At 41.3% G+C, this 19,628-nt stretch overlaps 1 protein-coding gene across 5 annotated transcripts in view; it reads left to right on the top strand.

Annotated features, from left to right (window-relative positions):
• LOC126109623 (lysine-specific demethylase 4B-like) overlaps window positions 1-19,628 on the top strand; it is a 387,367-nt gene that overhangs the window by 223,032 nt on the left and 144,707 nt on the right. For all 5 annotated transcript variants that reach the window (XM_049914665.1, XM_049914668.1, XM_049914666.1 and 2 more), the window contains 3 exons: window positions 889-984; window positions 6,662-6,844; window positions 8,377-8,526. In XM_049914665.1, the coding sequence (XP_049770622.1) occupies window positions 889-984; window positions 6,662-6,844; window positions 8,377-8,526 (429 nt within the window). The remainder of the gene's footprint in view (window positions 1-888; window positions 985-6,661; window positions 6,845-8,376; window positions 8,527-19,628) is intronic.

Here is a 19,628-nt window from a genome sequence, read left to right as displayed (position 1 = left end):
AATACAAAGTTGAGGAGTCAAATGATCAGTAGACATGTAAGCAATATTGCAAATTATGTCCAAAAGAACAGATGCCACAGATTCGTGTAACTGATTTGCCTCAATGGACAGTGAATTCACCAGCTTCAGTACAGACAAACAATTACATCTGACCTCTCGTGGGAATCTCAAAGTAATGAGCACAGAGAATGTGTATAGGTATTGCGGATAGGTGGAAATGTGGGTCGGCTGAAATTCATACTGAGACAACCCGTTTAATTTCGATAAACTCTATGGCTGGATGACACAGTGTTTAACGCAGCTACATAGTAAGCAGGATATCCTGTGTTTGAATATCAGTCCGGCATACATTTTCACTGATCACTGCTGGTTTCGCATGAAGTCCGGATGCAGCTGATATGAATAGTCTCTTTCCTTTCTCCCCCCTCTACCTTCAGTTTACATAATATTGAGAATAGTACTAAGCTTTGAATAGTGTCCTTCTGGCAGAGTTAACTAATACAGAATACACATGGCTACATTATCCTAGTCGATTACAGCACAAGAATAATGCAGTCAGCCAGGTCGATGGCTCTGTGCATGTGTATATATTTTCTGTATGAGGTAACTCCTTCTGAAAGCTTGGCAGTGCTTTCAGTCTCAATTATACAGCCATCAAACTACCCGACACCTTAACTATATTTTGAGAGATTGCAGTTACTCCTACTAATGACTTTGACATTGACGAGACATTAAATTTTGATCTTCGGTTTTTACATATTTAAGTGTATTACTTCACTTTGGGCAATTTTGTCTTGTGCTGTGTCAGCTATGAAATACAGAACCACATCAAAAATGGTTTTTTCATTGTGAATCATCTTTATAAGTTTTACCATTTTCTTTTTTCAGTGCTGTTCAGGTGACATAAACTTAGACGAATGGAAGAACAGTCGGACAGTGACGAAACCGTACGTGAGTCCAGTATGGTTTCCAGAGCGAAGTAAGGTAAATATGTAATTAATTTCATTGCAGATTGTTCATTATTGTGTGATATATTTGCTGCTGAATGATTATACAGGATGTTTAATAAAGAATATACATATTACAAAGTATTATGTCATCAAAACTATTGATAGTTGTGCCATGGCTCAGTTATTGTAGGACTGAATACAGTTTAGTTTATATTCATTGCTACTAGATGTCAGTTTTATTGTTCGCTTGGTATCCATTCCATCACATGTTGCAAAATGGCTGCTATGCAGTGGAAATCAATTAGTGTTCTTGAGTTTGCAAAGTGTAATTTCAGGATTATTGTGCAAAGATGTTTCAGACTGAAGTACCAAACTGATCCTCCAAATGGATGGAACATTTACAGATAGTATTGGCAGTTTGTAGACACAGGATGTGTATGTAATATGTAAAGGAAAGCGTCCTGGCCGACCTCACGTTTCTGACAAAAATGTCACATGAATTCAAACTGCTTTCCAAAAATCAACTTGTCATGCCAGTTTGGAGTTACAGCTGCCTACAACAACAATTTGGTGTGTTTTGAGACGTCAGTTGGCTCTGAATCCATACAAGTTACAGCTGTTACAGGCTTTATGTCATGACAACGAATGAAAATGTGTGACATTTTCTGATGACTTTGAGGATGCTATTGACAGTCATAACACTTTCGCACAATGCATCGTGCTCAGTGATGAAGCAACTTTCATCCGTAGTGGAAAAGTAAACATACACGGTGTTTGATTTTTGGGCCTACAGAACCCACATGAAGATTTACATGATCTAAGAGATTCACCCAAAGTCAATGTACTCTGTGTGATGTCCCACACATCTGTTTACAGCCCATTCTTCCTTGATGGAAACTCGGTAGACAGTCAGCAGTAACTTGCTATATTAGAAAATTCATAGTTTCTGAGGCTGGGTGAGGACAACTTCATTGTTCAACTAGATGGGGCACATCCTCACTGTGTTACGTTCACCTGCTTTATTTCTTTGTTGATAGTCATCAGTGTTGAGATATTGCATTGTTATACAGGCTGAAAAATGGGGTGTTGAAGTTCAATACTGACTACTGTAAATGATGTAGCCGACAGTTGCACAGTTACATTTCACAGTTCTTTACTTTCACTGTTCACAACCCCCAAATATTACACAGTTATATGGCCAGTTCACTATTAGTAACTTTTGATAAGCCTCATTAACAGTTTGCAGGCAAACACCAGCATATTGCTACAATAGTTTGCTGTTGAACATCTATGAGCTGTAAATACCTAATCAAACAGTTCACCGTTCTTGCAGAATAATAAGGTGCGTGTGACACTATTTATCAAATAAATTGACAGACAGTGCCATTGTTTTAACACATGGTCTGTTTGTATTACAATAATTCCACTTGAAACAGTACATAATTTCCCTCCGAAAATTGGCCATGGACTGACTGACTTGGGACCAAAAATAGGGCCTTTATATATCCTCACAATAATGGACAATGAAACTACACATTGTTTGATGTTCAAGTTAAAGAAATTACAAATAAAACATAACTCATTCAATTAACTGAATCCACTGAAAAAGTTCTTCTTTTTAATAGTTTCTTCTATCACAAAGGTTAGGCTGAATTATTTGTTTAAATTATGAAGTTAACAGTTATAGTCATGCAAACCTGGTAATTATTTTGGAATATGTTTTTGAATGTAGCCAAATAAATTCTTTAAGAATCCTAATAGTTTTTCTTCCAAATGTTTATAATTATTACACAATTTATATTTGTAGAATCTCTCATGAAACAATTACTGATTTCACCCTATAACAAAAGATATTAACTAGGATAGTCCAAATAAATTAGAAAATTGATAACATGTACAAAACTAAGCACAAAATTAGATATGGTGCTATATTTATTAAAACTGAGGGCCAGCCTTTCTCTTTTATAGAAATGCAGATTATACTCGTATTTGATAAGGTAAATGGCAAAAATGAAAATAAAATGAATTGAAGGAGGCAGATGGCAAAACATGAGAGAAAGTTAAAAGATCCCAGCGTGCTTTGAAACTCTACCAAGGCATCAGTTTGGTCACCACACAGCAGAACCTAAAAGAGTTGAAGAACCAGATCCATTGTGCCATAACATTAGTGACGACAGACGTGCTTACGCAAGTGTTGGAGGAATTCAAGTATCGATGTGGTACTGTCCGTGCTGCTGGTGGAGGATGTATTGAACATCTGTAATCTAAGCATCAGAGATTTTTAAATAGTGTCCTAAGTTCTATAGTTGTGTATTCTTTTTGAAACACCCTGTAATATGGGTAGTACCAGCATACACCAATTAACTAAAACATTATGACCACCTGCTTAATAGCATGTTGATGTGTTTTGGGAACACAATGCAGCACCAGTTCTGTATGGCATGTGTTCGACATGTAATTGACAACTGTTTGCAGGTATGTAGCTGCAGACATTTATGCACAAGTCAGACAATTCGTGTGATTTACTGGCCAGTAATTTGTAAGTCTGGAGCTGGCAGCTGATAGCGTGTGTACTCCAACAGGTTAAAATCAGTCAAACATGGTGGCCGAGACATAGATGTGAGCTCACTATCGCACTCCTCAAACCATGGATGATGCTGGTCTTGTGACATGGACAGATAACTTGTTGGAAGATGCCTTTGCTGTTGGGGAGGACATAAGCATAAAGTGACGCTGGTTATCTGCAATAATTTTCACATAGCTGTCATCGCACCCTCAATCCCTAACACATGTCCAATGGAAGCCCAGGTGAAGGTCCTCTGCCAGCATAATACTGTCCCCAGTGGCAAGCATCTTCATTTACGTCAACATCTATATTCTGCAAACCACTGTGAAGTGCATGGCAGAGATTACGTCCCACTCTACCAGTTATTAGAGTTTCTTCCCTTTCTGTTCAAGTATTGAGTGCAGAATGATTCTTTAAATACCTCTGTGTGTGCTACGATTAATCTAATCCTGTCATTATGATCACTATGTGAGTGATAAGTTGGGGGTTGTAGTATATTCCTAGAGTCATCAGTTCCTCAACCTTCGTAAGTCTGTCTTCAAGAGCCTGGCAGTTCAGTTTCTTCAGCATCTCCGTGACACACTTCCGAGGGTCAAACAAACCTGTGACCATTTGTGTTGCCCTTCTCTGTATATGTTCAATATTCCCTGTTAGTCCTATTAGGAATGGGTCTCACACACGTGAGCAATATTCCAGACTGGGTCGCACGAGTGACTTGTAAGCACTGCATGTCTGGAACTGTCCACGTTTTGAGTAGCCGTTCATCTGGATGACGGCATATGCAGACACAAATGTCAACTTGTTGTAACAAGAAATGTGAGTTGTCTGACCAGGCGACACATTTCAATTCATCCCTGGTTCAGTGTAAATGATACTGTACCTACAGCAATAGTAATTGACAGTGGCATTGGATCAACATGGGAAAACATAGGGGTTGTCTGCTGTAGAACCTCATACTCAACAATGTACAATGAACAGTGTGCTCTGAAATGCTTGTGCCTGTATCAGTATTGCACTGTGTCACCAGATCTGCCACAGCTTGGCACGTGTCCTGTATCACAGTTGGGTGAGCTACTCATCTCTATACTCAATGATAAGGCATGGATGTCCAACACCTTGTCAACTACTCATGTTTTTGCCCATGTTTCCCACTTTTGGTAGATGAACAGTAGCGCGCAAACAGCTGACCATCTTCACCATTTCTCAAATGCTTGTTCTCAGGCACTGGGCTGTAAGAATCTGACATTTGTCAAAGTGAATTGTGGCTGTAGATTTCCCCATTTGCAGCCCGTATAATCACTACGATTCCTCGAGACATTTCTGTTTATCCTATATTTCCTTTATTGCATGACATTCCTGCAACACCAACAGGCAGTGATTGTAATGTTTTGGCTCGTCACTGTATATTGCTGCAACTTTTACATAGTTCCATTCTATTTTGTCACATTCAGAAAGCAGTTTATTGAGTTATGACATAATAATTTTTGTGCTTTTTCCCTATTTTATATGTACCATTAAAGTGGTGTAGGTTATTTGAAATGATGGGATTAACATATTTGTGCCAGGTGTACCGGTATGAAATGAGCGTTTTTTTGTGAAAATGAAACACTAATTTTAAATTGAAAAGTAAAAACATCTTATTCAAGGTACTGACCATTCCTTTCTATACATTTTGACCACCTTTCTGGCAATTTGTGGACACCACGCCAATAGAAATGTCCGTCTTTTGAGGCAGACCAATCAGACACCCAATTTTTGACTTCTTCGTAGGAATCAAAGCGTTCCTCTGCCAATGCGTGTCCCGTTGATGAAAACAAATGGTAGTTGGAAGGGGCCAAGTCTGGTGAATACAGCGAGTGGGTTAGCAGCTCCCATCCAAGTGTTTTAATTGTATCCTGAACCAGTTTTGCTTTGTGTGCAGGTGCATTGTCATGTAAAAAAATTAATTTGCCATGTCATCTGGCCCATTCTGGTCTTTTTTTCGATCAATGCATAGTTCAAATTGATCATTTGTTGTCTGTAGCAATTAGTATTCACAGTTTCACCGGGTTTTAGAAGCTCATGATACACCACACCTTTCTGATACCACCAAACACAGAGCATTGTCTTCTTGCCGAATCGATCTGGTTTTGCAGTCGATGTTGATGGTTGTCCCGGATTAACCCATGATTTTTCCCATTTAGGAGTCTTAAAATAAATCCATTTTTCATCGCCAGTAACAGTTCGATGCAAAATTGATTTTCTTTCATGTCTTTGAAGCAAAATTTGAGAAATAGTTTTTCGGTTTTCCATCTGTCTTTCATTCAATTCATATGGTACCCCTTTTCCACACTTTTGGATCTTTCCCATAGCTTTCAAATGGTCAGAAATTGTTTGTTGTCCAACATTTAGCATTGCTGTCATTTGCTTCTGACTCGAAGTATCATCTTCATCCAATATTGCTTGCAATTCGGCGTCTTTGAAGAACTTTTTCGGTGGTCTTCCATGTTCTTCATTTCTTACATCAAAATCATTATTTGTGAACCGTTGAAACCATCTTTTGCATGTTGCTTCTGATAGAGCATGATCACCATATGCCTCGTCCGCCCCGGTAGCTGAGTGGTCAGCGTGACAGACTGTCAATCCTAAGGGCCCGGGTTCGATTCCCGGCTGGGTCGGAAATTTTCTCCGCTCAGGGACTGGGTGTTGTGTTGTCCTAATCATCATCATCTCATCCCCATCGACGCACAGGTCGCCGAAGTGGCGTCAAATTGAAAGACCTGCACCAGGCGAACGGTCTACCCGACGGGAGGCCCTAGCCACACGACATTTTTTACCATATGCCTCAACAAGCATTGGATGTGACTCTGCAGCAATTTTTTTTTTTTCAAATGAAAACAAAAAATTAATGCTTTCCGCAAATCATCACTTTCTGGTACAAAATTCGACATTGTTAACACGATGAAAACATATGATGTTGTTTGTTCCATGACTTCATGTATACTAAATATCTTTGACAGATGTCATACCAACCAAACAAAAAAAAAATTAAGGCTTGTCCATAACAATTGTTCCCTATCGACTTATTTGTATCTTAACGCTCATTTCATACCGGTAAACCTGGTATATTTTTTAAACAAGACAGTCATGAACATTATTATTCCAGGAGATGGAGTCACGGCGCTTCTTCGACTCCCACACGGGTGTGAAGGTGCTGCTGACATGTGTGGAGTGTCAGCTGTGTGTGCACACGACGTGTTACGGCACCAGTGAGCAGCTCCCAAGTGCAGCGGGCAACATACGCGGCAACTGGCGCTGTGAGAGGTGTCTCTTTGGCTCCCTCGGTTCGGTGAGTTGTACTCCTGATCCAGAAATGTACTATTCAGAGTTAGCAGTCGAAAGTGCCGCAGGACTGTGGTTGCCGTGAATCTCTGAATAATAAAGCACAGCTCTTAGTGGTATCTGGGTTGCAGGAAAAATCCAGAATAATTTGTTTCACATACTGTTGCTTTTAAATAGACTGACAAATCAGTAAACCTGACAGTGATGGACACAGCAGAAGACTTGCATATAAACAGTTTATTTATAAAGAAATTTGATGGAAATGATGTTGTTATCTCTAGATCTCTAAGAGACTGTATTGATGTACATATTTGAAATATGAAGGCTATTCATAAATTAACCTCTGTTTGGTTGCTAAAAGAAGAAAATAAAAACTGATAATCATTTTGTATATACATGTCTGTACTTACATGTTGACATTACTTCCGCACATAGTTACCACCCAATTACAACATTTGTCATACCACGGTGCCAGCTTCTTTATCCCTTCATTAAAGAATGGGGTTGCCTAGTGCTTCTTAAAAGCTTCGTCGATCTCACCGTCGGTCGTGAAGTACTCGGTAGCCGGTGAGGCCTTTATCTTTGGGTCCTGAAAGTCATTTGGTGCCATGTTCTGATTGCAAGGAGAGTACTGAAAAATCTCCCAGCCAAAAAGTGAGAGTTTTTCCTCTGTTCCATTCTCAGTAGGGGGCTGCACATCGACGTTCAGAGTTTTCTGAGGGTCTCACAACAAAACTGTGGTGTCACAATATTCTCACATGCTACTCTCATGTAATCATATGAAATTCCTTTGCAATTCCAAAAAACTGTAATGATTATTTTATGATCAGACAGTGTCTGTTTGAATATTTTGGACTGCTCCTTAGTTTCTGATATTCATACTACACTCGTGTCTTGTCCATATTTACAATTCTGTTCAGAAATTCCTTCCTTTCTTCTCGCTAGAGCTGAAGGAGTGTAGGGCCAAACCCATTCTTTCACTTTTGTGACCATCGGCTGGACACTATTATCCACTTTGCACTAACCTTATGGTAACTCAGCATCTCTGTGACAGTCTTAAAAAATGTCGTTTGCAAAGTGTGAGTTACATCTTTGGAATGATTAGAAAATTTGAACTGAAACACTTCATGCAAATTCACTAGTTACGTCTGAATCTGACTGCTGACCACTTTCATTGTGCACATCCTTGTGTCCAGCCTCAATTTATGTGCACCATTCTCTCAGAACACTATCACTCATAACACCATCCCCAGACTCACTACACAGTCAATGACGAATCCGGTGGCATCGACTCCTCCCACTCGCGTGGAGCGAATGACAGAAGTACCTCACAGCTCGTGGGAGACATTATAACACAGTCTGTTTTGGCCTCTTACTGTCACTTTTTCTGAGCACTTGAGTGCCACGAAACTGTGAGCATTTGTTTATTTTTAATAGCCAATTGGAGGTTAATTTATGAATTGCTCTGGAACCCAAATGGAAACTGCCCGGCAGATGACAAAGGTCACCCAGTAAAAATAAAGTGTCATGTCGTTGCAGGTTTGTTCACTGTGCAGTATGCGTGGCGGAGCGTTACGTCGCACCGACTCGGGGGCCTGGGTGCACCTGCTGTGTTCGGCCGCTCTGCCCGGCGTGCCATTCCACGATGCTCTGGATGTGAGGGGCATCAGTCTGTATGCTAGGCATCTGGTGAGTTACAAACTGATTCTAGGGAATACATATGAAAGCTATCAAAATTAGACGATCCACAGATCTACATCTACACACGCACTGCACGTGCTACCTTCTCGTGTGTGGTTGAGAGTACCTCTTCTACCACAGTCTGCAACTCGTGGTCTAGTGGTTAGCATTGCTACCTCTGGATCACGGGGTCCCGGGCTAGATTCCCGCCCGGGTTGGGGATTTTCTCTGCCCGAGGACTGGGTGTTTGTGTTGTCCTCATTATTCCATCATCTTTCGTGAAAGTGGCTAGATTGGACTGTGTACAGATTGAGAATTGTACAGAAGCTGATGACTGCACAGTTGAGCACCCCACAAACCAAATATCATCATCATCATCATCTTCTACCACAATCATTGTCCCCCTTCTTTGCCATTTAAAAATGGTACCTGAGTAAAAAAACTGTCTGTGTACCTCCGTGTGAGCTCTACTTTCTTTGATTTTCTGCTCGTGGGAGGAAGTAATATTTCTGCCAACTCTTCTCAGAAGTATACCCTCAGAATCTCGACAGTAATTCTGTCCAGGACACACAATGCCTCTCTTGTAGTGTCTGCAACTCGAATCTGTTGAGCATCTATGTAACGCTCTCACACCGCGAGTACAATCTCTTGATGAAACTTGTTGCTCTTTGTTGGATCTACTGTGTTAATCCTACTCGGTACGGATCCGCGACTGATGAACGGTACTCAAGAATTGGTCAAACAAGAGTTTGTAAGGATCTCAATGTGTGGATAAATTATATTTCCTGAAGACTCTTTCAGTGAATCTCACCTTGGCATCTGCTTTTCCTACAGTGAACTGTATGTGGTTGTGTCATTCTCTTTCACTCCAGACACTTACTTCGGGATATTTTACACTTGTTGCTGTTCCACTGAGTTTTCACCAATAGTGTAATCAAACTGTAATGTAAAATTTTGATGATTACTGGGTCTGTAGCCTGCATGAAATTTTCTAATGATGTAATTCCACTTTATGCTGTTATTTATTGCAACTGCAGTTTTGACTCGTGTTCGTTGTCGAGTATTCTGAAAGCATTCACCAAATAAAATACACGTAATCACAAAACTACCAAACATTCAACAATGAAAATTTCAAAGCTATTTATCTGGAATGGTATAACCCACTCACTAACATAAAACTGTGACATGCTGGAACACACTTCTCAGCAGTATAAAAGCAAAAGCATGTGGCGGTGTAAATTTATCCATTGTTCATACGATGGAAAATCCAGGACGGAATAATGACATTATTATGAAAAAGATAAGATTGCTACTCACCGTATAGTGGAGATGGTGAGACGCTAACAGGCACAATGAAAAGATGGCTAAATCAGTAAGCTTTTGGCCAAAAGGCCTTCTTCAGTATTAGAAAACATACACACATACATTCATGCAAACACAACTTACACATACATGTAACCACTGCTTCTGGCTGCCAAAGCTGTTCCATACACTATATGAGGGACATATTAGAAAACTGGTGAAATAACAACAGATATGATAAACATTTAAATCAGCAGTGTTGGAAAAGGCAGATTGCTACTTACCGTAAAGAAGACGTGGTAAGTTGCAGACAGGCACAATTAAAAGACACTCACATAAAGCTTTTGGTCACAGCTTTCATCAGCAAAAGAGAGACACACACCATTCGTATAGAAAAGTAAGCACACCTCATGCACACAAGACCGCCAACTCCGGCATCTCGAACCAGAATGAAACTCTCATGTGGTACGCAAGCAGCAATCTAGAGGGGCGGGGAAGTGGAAGAGATAGTAGTGTACAGGTAGTGAGACAGACAAACGCTGTCTGGTGGAGTGTGCAGGGACTAGACTGCCAACAGGTACAGTGTCAGGAGATTGTGGGGAAGGGAGGTGGGGAAAAAAGGAGAGGAGTGGCGAAAGATGGGTGGGATTATTGTACAGTACATCCCTTATTATATTTGTGTATATTGTTGTATTTATGTGTGTCTATATTGTACTGGAGGTGCAATTAATTGTGGAAAGAAAGCAATTAAAATTGAAGTAATTATAACTTCAAGATAATACAGACGCACCAATGTCTGACTTTGCGTCTACTGCTCTGTGCTGAGAAAGTTTGTGTTGTGTATAAGCAAAAACACTCTTACTAATGCTTGAAACTATCAATTACTAGAGTACAGATTACTACTGTTCTTATCATACCATGGACTTACAGAACATGAGCAGATGTCATTCAGTCTACGTCAAAAAATGTCCTAAAAAGAATAATAAATCTGTGGTGGTGAAATCTCATTGATCTCGTCAAGCAGAAGCAACTGCTGATATCATGTGGTCACCTGTAAAACTTTTACTGTTCATAAATAGGAACTTTCACAGGATCCTCGGCTACAGATTCTGTGCAACTCGGTCCACATTTGGTTATACGATATATAGCCATTTGCAGATATTTCTATTAATAACAGGAAAGTCTTCTAAATTCTCTTGATCGTGCTTGCAGATCCACACACAAACATTATCAACCAAACGTCTGAAGTTCCTAAAGAAGCTTAGCACAATTTAAATACACTTCAGAGAAAATTGAGATTGATTGATGTTCCCATGTAGGTTTACAGTGACAAAATCTCAGATCTCTTTGTCATCTTTATACCACTCTATACCAGATTATCTTTTACAAAATGGTGCTTAACAACCAACAATTATGTGCGTTTGAGTCCCATAGGTCTGTACATTGACACTTCTCTATAGCCAGTCCACATCTCCAATCACAGAATTTTTATTATAGCTGACTATGTGCCACAGAGCGACCCTATTTCTTGGAGTAAATGCATCGCTCCCATATTTTATCAATTTCAGCTTTAACAATAGGAGGTTCACTGACTTGTTAGCTGATCGGGCCAGCTTTAAAAAACTAAACAAATAAAATACACTCCTGGAAATGGAAAAAAGAACACATTGACACTGGTGTGTCAGACCCACCATACTTGCTCCGGACACTGCGAGAGGGCTGTACAAGCAATGATCACACGCACGGCACAGCGGACACACCAGGAACCGCGGTGTTGGCCGTCGAATGGCGCTAGCTGTGCAGCATTTGTGCACCGCCGCCGTCAGTGTCAGCCAGTTTGCCGTGGCATACGGAGCTCCATCGCAGTCTTTAACACTGGTAGCATGCCGCGACAGCGTGGACGTGAACCGTATGTGCAGTTGACGGACGTTGAGCGAGGGCGTATAGTGGGCATGCGGGAGGCCAGGTGGACGTACCGCCGAATTGCTCAACATGTGGGGCGTGAGGTCTCCACAGTACATCGATGTTGTCGCCAGTGGTCGGCGGAAGGTGCACGTGCCCGTCGACCTGGGACCGGACCGCAGCGACGCACGGATGCACGCCAAGACCGTAGGATCCTACGCAGTGCCGTAGGGGACCGCACCGCCACTTCCCAGCAAATTAGGGACACTGTTGCTCCTGGGGTATCGGCGAGGACCATTCGCAACCGTCTCCACGAAGCTGGGCTATGGTCCCGCACACCGTTAGGCCGTCTTCCGCTCACGCCCCAACATCGTGCAGCCCGCCTCCAGTGGTGTCGCGACAGGCGTGAATGGAAGGACGAATGGAGACGTGTCATCTTCAGCGATGAGAGTCGCTTCTGCCTTGGTGCCAATGATGGTCGTATGCGTGTTTGGCGCCGTGCAGGTGAGCGCCACAATCAGGACTGCATACGACCGAGGCACACAGGGCCAACACCCGGCATCATGGTGTGGGGAGCGATCTCCTATACTGGCCGTACACCACTGGTGATCGTCGAGGGGACACTGAATAGTGCACGGTACATCCAAACCGTCATCGAACCCATCGTTCTACCATTCCTAGACCGGCAAGGGAACTTGCTGTTCCAACAGGACAATGCATGTCCGCATGTATCCCGTGCCACCCAACGTGCTCTAGAAGGGGTAAGTCAACTACCCTGGCCAGCAAGATCTCCGGATCTGTCCCCCATTGAGCATGTTTGGGACTGGATGAAGCGTCGTCTCACGCGGTCTGCACGTCCAGCACGAACGCTGGTCCAACTGAGGCGCCAGGTGGAAATGGCATGGCAAGCCATTCCACAGGACTACATCCAGCATCTCTACGATCGTCTCCATGGGAGAATAGCAGCCTGCATTGCTGCGAAAGGTGGATATACACTGTACTAGTGCCGACATTGTGCATGCTCTGTTGCCTGTGTCTATGTGCCTGTGGTTCTGTCAGTGTGATCATGTGATGTATCTGACCCCAGGAATGTGTCAATAAAGTTTCCCCTTCCTGGGACAAAGAATTCACGGTGTTCTTATTTCAATTTCCAGGAGTGTATCTCAGACTAGCACAGATTTGGCCAGGATATTATAGTTGGCAGAGGGTGGCAAATAAACAGAGTGGGAAATGAGAATGGGGAGGAGATGATAGGACAGAGGGGGTTGAAACTGTTGGGTGGAGGTTGTGGGGACAGTATGTTACTGTAGGTGGAGGCTGGAATAATTGCATGAACAGAGAGTGTGTTGTAAGGATAACTCCCATCTGCACAGTTTAGAAAATCTGGTGGTGGAGAAAAGGATCCAAATGGCTTGGGTAGTCCAGATGGTATAGGATTGCTCTGAAAACCGTACAGGACACGTATTTATCTATTACAATATGACTCGGAGCTGTTTTGAATGCCAACAGGTTCACGACACCGTACTAGGTATAATACTGTATTGTGTTTCTCCGCCCAATGTAGCCCTGGTGCAGGCAGTCACTATTTTACCCAACATAGCATTAAGATGTTTTTGAGGCCTTCTTATCACATTCGAGAAACATCGAGCTCAGACTTTTCATTCATTCTGTGATATGTTTCCTTTTGCTTCTCCATGAGATGGGAAGATTGCCTGCTGAAAGCTTTAGAGAAGGTTTTGCAAATTTGTGGGGTATTTGTACACTAGATACATGTACTTACCATTTGATTAGCATACAAGTCACATTTTATAAATGTATAATGTCAAATTTTAATAAAATTTGTGCAGATATGTTCATTGACTTGCAGGTCATAACAAAGTAACGGGTTTATTGCTCTTCAGCTTCATTCATGTTAAACTGCAACTAATGAGGGGCAACAATATTTTAACATTAATATTACTTTTACTGCAAAGAAACAGCTACGTTTACATAATAAAGTTGACGAATGCATCTCGCTTAGAATTTCAGTGCATCCCTCATGGAATCTTTTTCTTAGTAGTAACATTTCTGCAGTGGAGTATCATGTAACATCCCATTCCTTTTTCTTCAGTGGACAATTTTAGATTTCTGAATATTTAAAGTAAGTTCCCAATCTCTGCACAATTGTGAAATCTTATCGAGAAGAGAAATGGCACCTTCTGACTGAGATATCACGAGTCTGATCAGAAACTTCCTTTGATACCCCATTTGATTGGGATTTCCTTATTAAGCATCCATGTGGTGCCGTGTCAAAATAATTTTTGGAAGTTAAGAAATGCTGGATTCATCCGTTTGCCTCGAAACACGGCTTTTGGTACAGTACACGAGAAGAGACCGAGTCACATTTCACTTGGCTGATGTTTACAGAATCTTTTGTCAGTTTGCACAGGGTATGTTCTGAGATTCTACAACAGGTAGATTTCAGTGATAATATGAGGGTAATTCGAATGAAAACCTGAAAAGTTCTATAAAATTTCGAAAAGTTGTGTGATGAAGTTGGAAGGTGGCAGTAGTGTTCCCTAAGTTTCAGAGAGTGACAGACAGGTGGCAAAGTGACGCTACGACACAGGAGGAAGCAGCAGCATCCGCACTGAGACATCTGCCCTGCTAAAGTCATTAACCGCGATCGAGCAGTGATCTACAGTGTGGGTTTTGTGTAGTGAAGGTGTCAGACCGATCGAAATTCATCACAGAATTACAGCGATTCATGTTTGTCATTGGAGCAAGAGTATGAGTGCTGTAGGAAGTTCAATAGTGGTGTATTTCTCTAGAGGATGCCCTGAGATTCTGCCGGGATCACTGTGTAGGGACGGACGAGAATGAGAACAGGTGCATAACTTTGAATGAAGTAGCCACGAGTTTGGAGATTAAATAGGGCATCCACAAGACAGATGCCACGTCACTCGACTGCTGAATCTAAAGACCATCGCTTCGACCCCTCTGAAGAACTTTTGTGTTGTTTCCACGTCAAAAGTGATGCATTTCTGGGGAAAATTGTTATGGGCGATGAGACTCAGGTCCACTACCACCGATGAGAACTGGAAAGATCGAGTGTGGAATGGTGTCACGGTTCATTGCCGAAACCAGAAAAATTCCATGAGCGACTGTCTGCCAGAAAAGTCAAGCTCATTCTCATCTGGGATCCGAATGGAGTAATTGTGGAGCACTATGCAGATGGGGGAGTGACGGTAACCTGTACTTCTTACTCAGATGTACAGAAAAATCAACTGTGTCCTAAAATCAGGAATAAACAATAAGGGCTTCTGACTTCATGAGTATTACTACAGTGCGACAATGCCCAAGCGAGTTGAGACTATTTGAGAAATTAAATTTGCATATGTGGTAAATCATCGTTATTCACCACATCTCACTCCTAGTGACTGTCATCTACTCGGTGCACTTAATGAAGCGATGGGAGGCAGGCATTTCAGAAGTGACAAAGAGATGAAAACCATAGTGCAGACTGGCTACAGATACGACCAAAAGAATTCTTTCGTCATGGTATTCGTGCACTTCCAAAGCAGTGGAATACATGCATTCAGTGTCAGGGATACTACATTGAAAAATGACGTTTCCAAAACATTTTAACTCTGTCAAAGATGGCAAAAGACTTGGCAGTGCAATTAAACGGAATGGACATTGTCTTGAAAGAGGGATATAAGATGAACATCGACAAAAGCAAAACAAGGGTAATGGAATGTGGTAGAATTCGATCGACAAAAGCAAAACAAGGGTAATGGAATGTGGTAGAATTCGATCAGGTGACACCGAGGGAATTAGATTAGAAAATGAGACTATGAAAGAGGTAGATAAGTTTTGGTATGTGGCCAGTAAAATAACAGGCAGTGGCTGAAGTAGAGCGGAGATATAATGGAGACTGGCAAAAGCCTGGAAATTGTTTCTGGGAGAGAGAAATTTGCTAACTCTGAATATAAATTTAAGTGTTAGGAAGTGTTTTCTGAAGATACTTGTACAGAATGTAGTCTTGTACAGAAGTGAAACATTGACAATCAGTTTTTAAAACAAGAAAGGAATAGAAGATTTTGGAATGTGATGCTGTAGAAGAACACTGAAAATTAGATGGGTAGACCGAATAACTGATGAAGAGGTACTAAATAGAATTGGGGAAAAATCGTGACAAAACTCCACTTCTGAGGCATGGAAAAAATCTTCAGTTTGGTCATGGAGGGAAGTGTGGGGTGGTAGACCAAAGGACAAATCATTAAGCAGGTTCAAATGGGTGTAGGTTGTGGTAGTTGTGCAGAAATGAGGAGGCTTGCACAGGATGGACTAGCACGGAGACCACAACAAAACGAGAAGGGTGGGACGGTGTTAGTGGAGGACTGTGACTTACCTTGCCACAAGCAACAAATCAAAATGAATTAAATGCGCTGAAATGAAATGAATGGACAAGCTAGGATTATAGTAGGAAAACTTTTTGGATATGCTGAGTCTACATTGGTGTTAGTAGTTAGCTTTAGGAAAACAATTGTGTTTGCAGTTTATCAAATACATTGGCATGTAAAGGAGGCGGTACAGCATTGGAAAGTCTGAGGGAGGCCTTTATGCGAGAGTGATGTCAAATAGCTGTTGGATAAATAATTTTATAAGGAAGAAAAGACATTCACTTATATTCTTTCTTTCTGTCAAATAAAACACATAGAGCAGCAAACATTTATATTGAGATGGAAATTGCATTATGTAGTGTCAAAATTGTCATAGGAATAATAATAATACTGTTGTTAAGAGATAGGCTAGTCACATCTGTAAATATAAACCAAAGAGCAAAAGAAAAAATCAAGCAATGGTCAGGATCCTCATATCAAAACTGGTAGTAATGCATATGTCTCGGAGTGAATTGATGAGGGTTGTGGTGTTGTTCTATATGACCAGCTTTGCAAAGTATTTTATCTAAGGTTCACCATATTTTGCAGGATGATGGCATAATCTATAGTATCCTGCGTCTTCGAAGTACAGAAAACAATAACAATAATTCCATGTGTTTATTGTATTAGCAATTAGAGTGCATGTGACTGTCATTGAACTGTATTCTTCATACAGTGGCAAATATTACTTTGTAATTTCTCCTTTCACAACTCTTCTCATTACACAGGTATAAAACACTATAGTACTTAAAGGCCACTAATTATTGCAATATATTTGATATATTACACAAGTGACGAGCATTCGATTGGGCTGTTCCTTTCTAACTAAAGGTTCTCTTTGTAGTTAATATCTTTAATTTTTCAAGGCTTTGGTTTATCACATACTATTTTGCATTGTGAAGACTAGTCACCTTACGATGATGATCTAATAAACCAAAATCTGGTTTGTAATGAACATACATTGATTAGCCGAAACATTATGTCCATCACCCACCACAAGATAGAATCCCAACTGGTATCATTGTCAGCACATGAAGTGGAGCAGAGATGTACAGAGACTCATTCCAGTCATGATACAGAATGAAAGTGGGAAAATTCACTGGTACAAGTGACTGAGAAAGAGCAGTTCCGGCTGCTACAGTGCCTGCGAATGGTCATCTCAAAAACAGTGAAGCTAGTCAGCTGTCATGAGCATCAATAAAAAGTGCCTAAAGAACAGTCGAACCACAAGTGAAATGCTGTTGGATGTCCATGCACTGTCACCAAATGGAGAGGTCAGAAGCTTGCCCACACTGCCAAATGTAGGGTTTAGTAGACAACCTCTACGTGTTCTTATAGTGACCTGATGACATCATAAATTACAACTGCACTGAACACACCGGAGTGACAGTCATGTCCAGATGAGCTCAAATCCAGCCAAATGCATGCCCAAAATGTGCACCATGCCATGGACACAAGGCAGTGGGGACAGTTTTAGGCTATGGGGAAAATTCACTGTGGCTTTTACGGGACCTGAGGCAGTAATTGAAGGCACCGTGAGGGCTGTGAACTATGTGAGTGTTATAGTGGGCCACATGCATCACACTCCAGCACAAATTTTCTATTGTCGCCATTGAATTTATTTCTTTGCCCTATTACGGCTAATGTCGGAATTTCAGTTTTCGTCATGTGTATACATTGATTTTGGGGGGGGGGGGGGGGGGGGGGACATCAAGGAGGAGTTGAGTGACGTAAACAAAAAATTGGATAGACATGTTTCTACATCTGAAAGCTGATGTCTTTTCAAATTTCATGCCACTGGCGCTAAAGTGCCACTATGAGAATGCAAATCAGGTTTGCTTTAAATACACTATGTAACAACCGTGAGTCTTAGTTACATTTGAAATTGGATGTTGTGACCTGAAGTTAGACAAGAATGGCTTTAAGGTGATACAGATGCCATTAACAACACCTCACTGAGGTCGTGTGATTGGGCTACAAGAAGCTTGATGTCCCTTCTCCAGTATTGCAGAAAGACTTGGCAGGAATGAAGTCACTGCACATGACTGCTGGCAGCAGGATCCCAAGAATGTATGGTTGCAAGAAGACCAGGCTCTGGATGGCCACATGGTTGCCATTCATGAACAGCATTGCAAGGGGTGTTTTCCAACAGGATAACACTTGCCCACATACTACTGCTGCAACCCAGCATGCTCTACAGTGTGTTGACATATTGCCTTGGCCTACTCAATCACCAGATTTGTTCCAATTTGAGCACATACGGGACATCATTGGACAGTAACTCCAGCGTCATCCCCAAACAGCTTTAACCGTCTCTGTATTGACCATGCAAGTACAACAGTCATGGAACTCCGTGCCACAAACTGATATCTGACACCTGTACAACACAGCGCATGCACATTTGCATGCTTTCATTCAACATTTTGTTATTATGTAGCAGCAGTTCACATTTATAGTGGGTTATTTCACACTTATATTAATCTGTGGTCTTGCAATGTTAATCACCTATGTGTTACCAAGGCAGATGTACTCCCAAAATTTCATTACTTTACATTAAATATTTTTTGGTGGTGCAATTTTTTTTTTCCATCAGTGTAAATGGCTGCAGGATCAAAAACAAATGGTGTCTGTTCTTTCAGTCATATCCGCAAAAACAGACACCACACATGTAAATATATGCACCTCGAAGGCAATTATTGCTCATTCAGTACAGATGTGCCATCTGTCTGACCTCTTGCGGGAATTGGTGTGTGGCTGTGAGCAATGAGGGTAATGGACAGGGGTTGCTACATACATAATGTGCTACAAGTTTGGAATTTGAGTCAGTGTGAAGTGCACTCAGGTAGCCGAAGTTGTTATGGCAACCACTTGCATAAAACAAGAAGTCTGGGATCGACTCCTTTTCACTTATTGCCATTGAATTATTTCAATGCTTAATTGCGGCTGTGGTCAGAGTATCAATTAAGTAGTGTGTATGTATGGCTTGGGACCACGAATGGTGGCTGTTCTTTCAGGCATCTCCACCCGCCATTCCATTTCATATCCCTATGAAGTGTTACACTGAGGTGTTTTTATGAGCTGACCAATTCCAACAGTGACTCATTGATATTGTAGTCATAGGGTACTACGTTTTTTCATTTTGTGAAGTGCACAATTTTACATTTCCGAACATTTAAAGCAAGTTGCCATCCTTTGCACCACTGAGAAATCTTATCCAGATCTGACTGAATAATTATGCAGCTTTTTTCAGAAAGTACTTCGTTTTAGATCACTGCATCATCTGCAAAAAGTCTGAGTTTACTATTAATATTGTCTGGATGGTCACAAACAGCGAGAGTTCCAACACACTTTCCTGGGGCACACCTGAAGTTACTTCTACATGTAACAATGATTCTCCATCCGAGATAACTTGCTGCATCGTCTGTGCCAAAAAGTCCTCAATCCAGTGACAAATTTCAATTGATACCTCCATATTTGACAATA

Source organism: Schistocerca cancellata, chromosome 12 (genome assembly GCF_023864275.1).
Source record: "Schistocerca cancellata isolate TAMUIC-IGC-003103 chromosome 12, iqSchCanc2.1, whole genome shotgun sequence".
Lineage (NCBI taxonomy): Eukaryota > Metazoa > Arthropoda > Insecta > Orthoptera > Acrididae > Schistocerca > Schistocerca cancellata.
This window is presented reverse-complemented; position numbering and strand designations above follow the sequence as displayed.